We start from the raw sequence: 3,078 nt of genomic DNA, 5'->3' as shown, positions 1-3,078 counted from the left end.
CTACCCACAGGCCCCTGCTCGCCGCCGGCACTTCCGGAGCCACCATTTTGTTCTTCACAGCCGTCAAGGGTAGGCGCTGCGCTCGGTCCGTCCGTCAGCATGTTCCCTGTGGCCAGGGCCGCGCTGAACCTCGCCGGTAAGCGCGGAGGAGACTCCCGGGGTGCAGAGGGAGGGTCTCGGGGGTGCCGCCGTTTTGGCGCTTCCTTGTGCGGGCTGTCCATCATTCGCCTCCTACTTGCTTTGCTTTCTTTCTGCCTGTTCTGCCTCCTGGCTGCTTTGTGACCTTGAGTTCCCTTTTTCTACAGTAACTAAGAGCACATTCAGGTCTGGTAAGTTGAGGTGACAAGCTGTACTCAATACACAGCCCAAGGGCGCAGTTACCTCACCAGGGCTAGAGACAGTGATGCAGCGATTGATCTGATGCTCTAAATCTGCTCCTGGCTCATGGTGTGCTTAGCCCGAGGTGCATGCCCCTGAAGGAAACACATCTCGGTAGATAGTCAGGCTTTTTTTTTTTATGTTTATGAAGCCCTTGTCCAGCCTCAGAGAGCATGTGAGGGAAGTAGCAATGTTATGAGTATTGCCGTCATTTTCTCTGGTCCTGGTCGGGTAAAGTGCAAACCATTGACCTGACACTAAAAGATCAGAGTCTGTAAAGTCTGTCTTTATGCACAGATCTCACCTAATGATTTGTACACAACCACCAGACAATCTGTGTTTTGTAGCTGCTAGTTTGATTCATCACTGTTGTCTTCTCTTTAATAAGTGTAGCTTTTATAGTGTACATTTACAATGTGCATCATCTGCAGATATCTCACTGCATTTCATTCTCTGTTATTTACCTCATGCAGAGGCTCACGGTCGTTTCCATGTCCTTCACCTCCCTCCCCAGCCCTGTTGGATAGTCAGCTTCATCCTGAAAGTGCTTCTATTAGGTACACACTGACAGGATGGATATTTACATAGGGAAATCTGAACACTTTAAGTACTAAACAAGATGTTTTGTGCACTTCTACACTGAAGGCCCAAACAAAACATGTTAATGAGAAAGGTAATTTACAGGATGTTTTAAACTGGAATTAGACTTAGGGAATAACTTTCTAGAGAGAAATCCTGAGAACTAAAAAAAAAAAAAATCAGGCATTTGTGCATATCCCATATTTTGGAGGAATTACTAGGTTCTGAGTCCAGAAGATTTTTTTTTTTTGCTTTTTTGAGTCCTTTAATGCTTCTGCTTATCTCTCAGTTGGTGGGAGATGAGGATTGTGAGTGGCTTGAATGTGTATTTTAGCTGATTTCTGTACTTCTCTTGACCATCCCTCAGCTCGTGGCGTCCAGCACACTGCAGTCAGACAGGCTCATCGCAAGCGTGAGCCAGACTTTCACGATAAATATGGAACTATGGTCCTCCTTGGTGGAGCTGCAGTTTTCGCCTCTGTCTGGGGATATGTAAGTTGGTTTTTTTACCGATCCGTTGTGACTTGAGCTGTAAACTTTAGAAGTCTCAAGGGCTTAACCTATTGGAAATAACTTCAGTGGTGAGAATTGAGAAGCTTTTTATGTAAGTAGATAACAAGGTGATAGAGATGAAAGTTGTGTTAGTTCATATTTTGATTTTGAGTTCTTACACAAATTTCTGTGTCAGTCTGTTGCCTGATTTGAAAAATGCATCAGAAACACAAGTGTTGTCTGTTTCATTTGGGATTTCTAACCTGTACAGGTACAGCTTTTAGCAGTAAAATATCTAGATGAAAATACCAGTATGGTGATGGGCTTTTACGTTCCAGACTCGTCATGCCAGAGCTGGATATTCTGAAATAGAAAATTAAATATTTGAATGAATTCACTATAAATCTATTCCCCTTTATTAGATTTATGAGAGGTCATGTTCTGATACAAGAAATGTAGACTGAATACAATAGAAATAGCACTCTGTCAGAAGGTTGCTTTGATTTCAGAGTTCATAATCGTGGGGTTTATCCTCTTACAGGTGCTTACACAGCTTGGAATTGAGTGGGGCTTGTCACCTGTTGGCAGAGTCACACCAAGAGAGTGGAGGGAGTAACAGTCTCTGCTTCTAATGAACTGGTCTAGACTTTCACTGAGAAAACGATGGTGTAATGGCATTTGTTCCCTTTTTTTATTCCTGGTCTAATAAACATACCTAGAAACATGTCTGGCTCTTCTAGTTTTCCTCTGTGCTCTGTGTCTGCTGAACTGTAAGAAATAGTATAAAAACTCTTTTATTTTTAGGTAGTCTCAGTTGTTCCTGTAAGGGTCACTAGTGGATAAATTCAGAACATGGTTGAGTTGTCCTTTTAGCCAGATGTGTGTGCTCAAATCAACCTCACATCCCACTGCACAGTGTACATCCCTTCACCTCTGACTTGTAATGACAAAGTTGAGATTCTTTTCTTTTTCCCACAAAAGGATTTTTGTGTCTTGAATCACATGCAAGTAAGTTGCTTCTCTCAGAGGCCTCTGAGAGTTGCAGAGAAGTTGAATTCAGTTTTGAGCTGGAGAGGCTCAATGGGAGCAGGCAGTATCCCTGCACTGCTGCTCACTGATCCTGGGAGGAAATGAGACTTTCCTGATGGATTCTTACGGAATCACAGAATGGTTTGGGTCGGGAGGGGCCTTAAAGACCATGTCATTCCATGCCCCTGCAATGGGCAGGGACACCTTCCACTGGACCAGGTTGCTCAGAACCCCATCCAACCTAGCCTGGAACGCTTTCAGGAAATTCTCTCCTGGTCTCGGGCGTATGATGTGATTCTCAGGGATGCTCTGTGCAGAGCCAAGAGGTGGACTTTTATGGTCCTTGTGGGTCCCTTCCAGCTCCTGTGATTCTGTAATTCCTATGCCATTGCTGACTTGTTAGGATACAGATTTGGGCTGTATGCAGACTCTAAACCTCTCAGTCGCTTTGTATCCCTGAAACACCCAAACACCACGGGGTTTGATACAGCAGAGCCGCGTGAAGTGCAGCAGCCTTCGCTCCCCAGAGCCCTCAGTGAGGAGCTCCCTGCCGACTGCAGCTTTCCCGGGTCTGTGAGCTCCAGCCTGGCCGGACAGTGC

At 45.1% G+C, this 3,078-nt stretch overlaps 1 protein-coding gene across 1 annotated transcript; it reads left to right on the top strand.

Moving 5' to 3' along the window:
- Positions 1 to 99: 99 nt before the first annotated feature.
- Positions 100 to 2,065, top strand: LOC103805927 (cytochrome c oxidase subunit 7B, mitochondrial-like). The gene is made up of 3 exons (XM_009078594.1): positions 100 to 136; positions 1,325 to 1,449; positions 1,991 to 2,065. The coding sequence occupies exons 1-3, from the start codon at positions 100 to 102 to the stop codon at positions 2,063 to 2,065; spliced, it is 237 nt and encodes a 78-aa protein (XP_009076842.1).
- Positions 2,066 to 3,078: the final 1,013 nt, after the last annotated feature.

The sequence above is a fragment of the Acanthisitta chloris genome, unplaced genomic scaffold (genome assembly GCF_000695815.1).
Source record: "Acanthisitta chloris isolate BGI_N310 unplaced genomic scaffold, ASM69581v1 scaffold34577, whole genome shotgun sequence".
NCBI classification, from domain to species: Eukaryota; Metazoa; Chordata; class Aves; order Passeriformes; family Acanthisittidae; genus Acanthisitta; species Acanthisitta chloris.
The sequence above is the reverse complement of the archived record's forward strand: the minus strand, read 5'-3'. Positions and strand labels throughout refer to the sequence as shown.

Bases quoted from the DNA above. Each gene is read 5' to 3' on its own strand.
- LOC103805927 (XM_009078594.1), top strand. From the start codon at position 100: ATGTTCCCTGTGGCCAGGGCCGCGCTGAACCTCGCCG. The intron at 137-1,324 runs GTAAGCGCGGAG...ACCATCCCTCAG, and splicing joins GGCCGCGCTGAACCTCGCCG to CTCGTGGCGTCCAGCACACT. The intron at 1,450-1,990 runs GTAAGTTGGTTT...ATCCTCTTACAG, and splicing joins TCGCCTCTGTCTGGGGATAT to GTGCTTACACAGCTTGGAAT.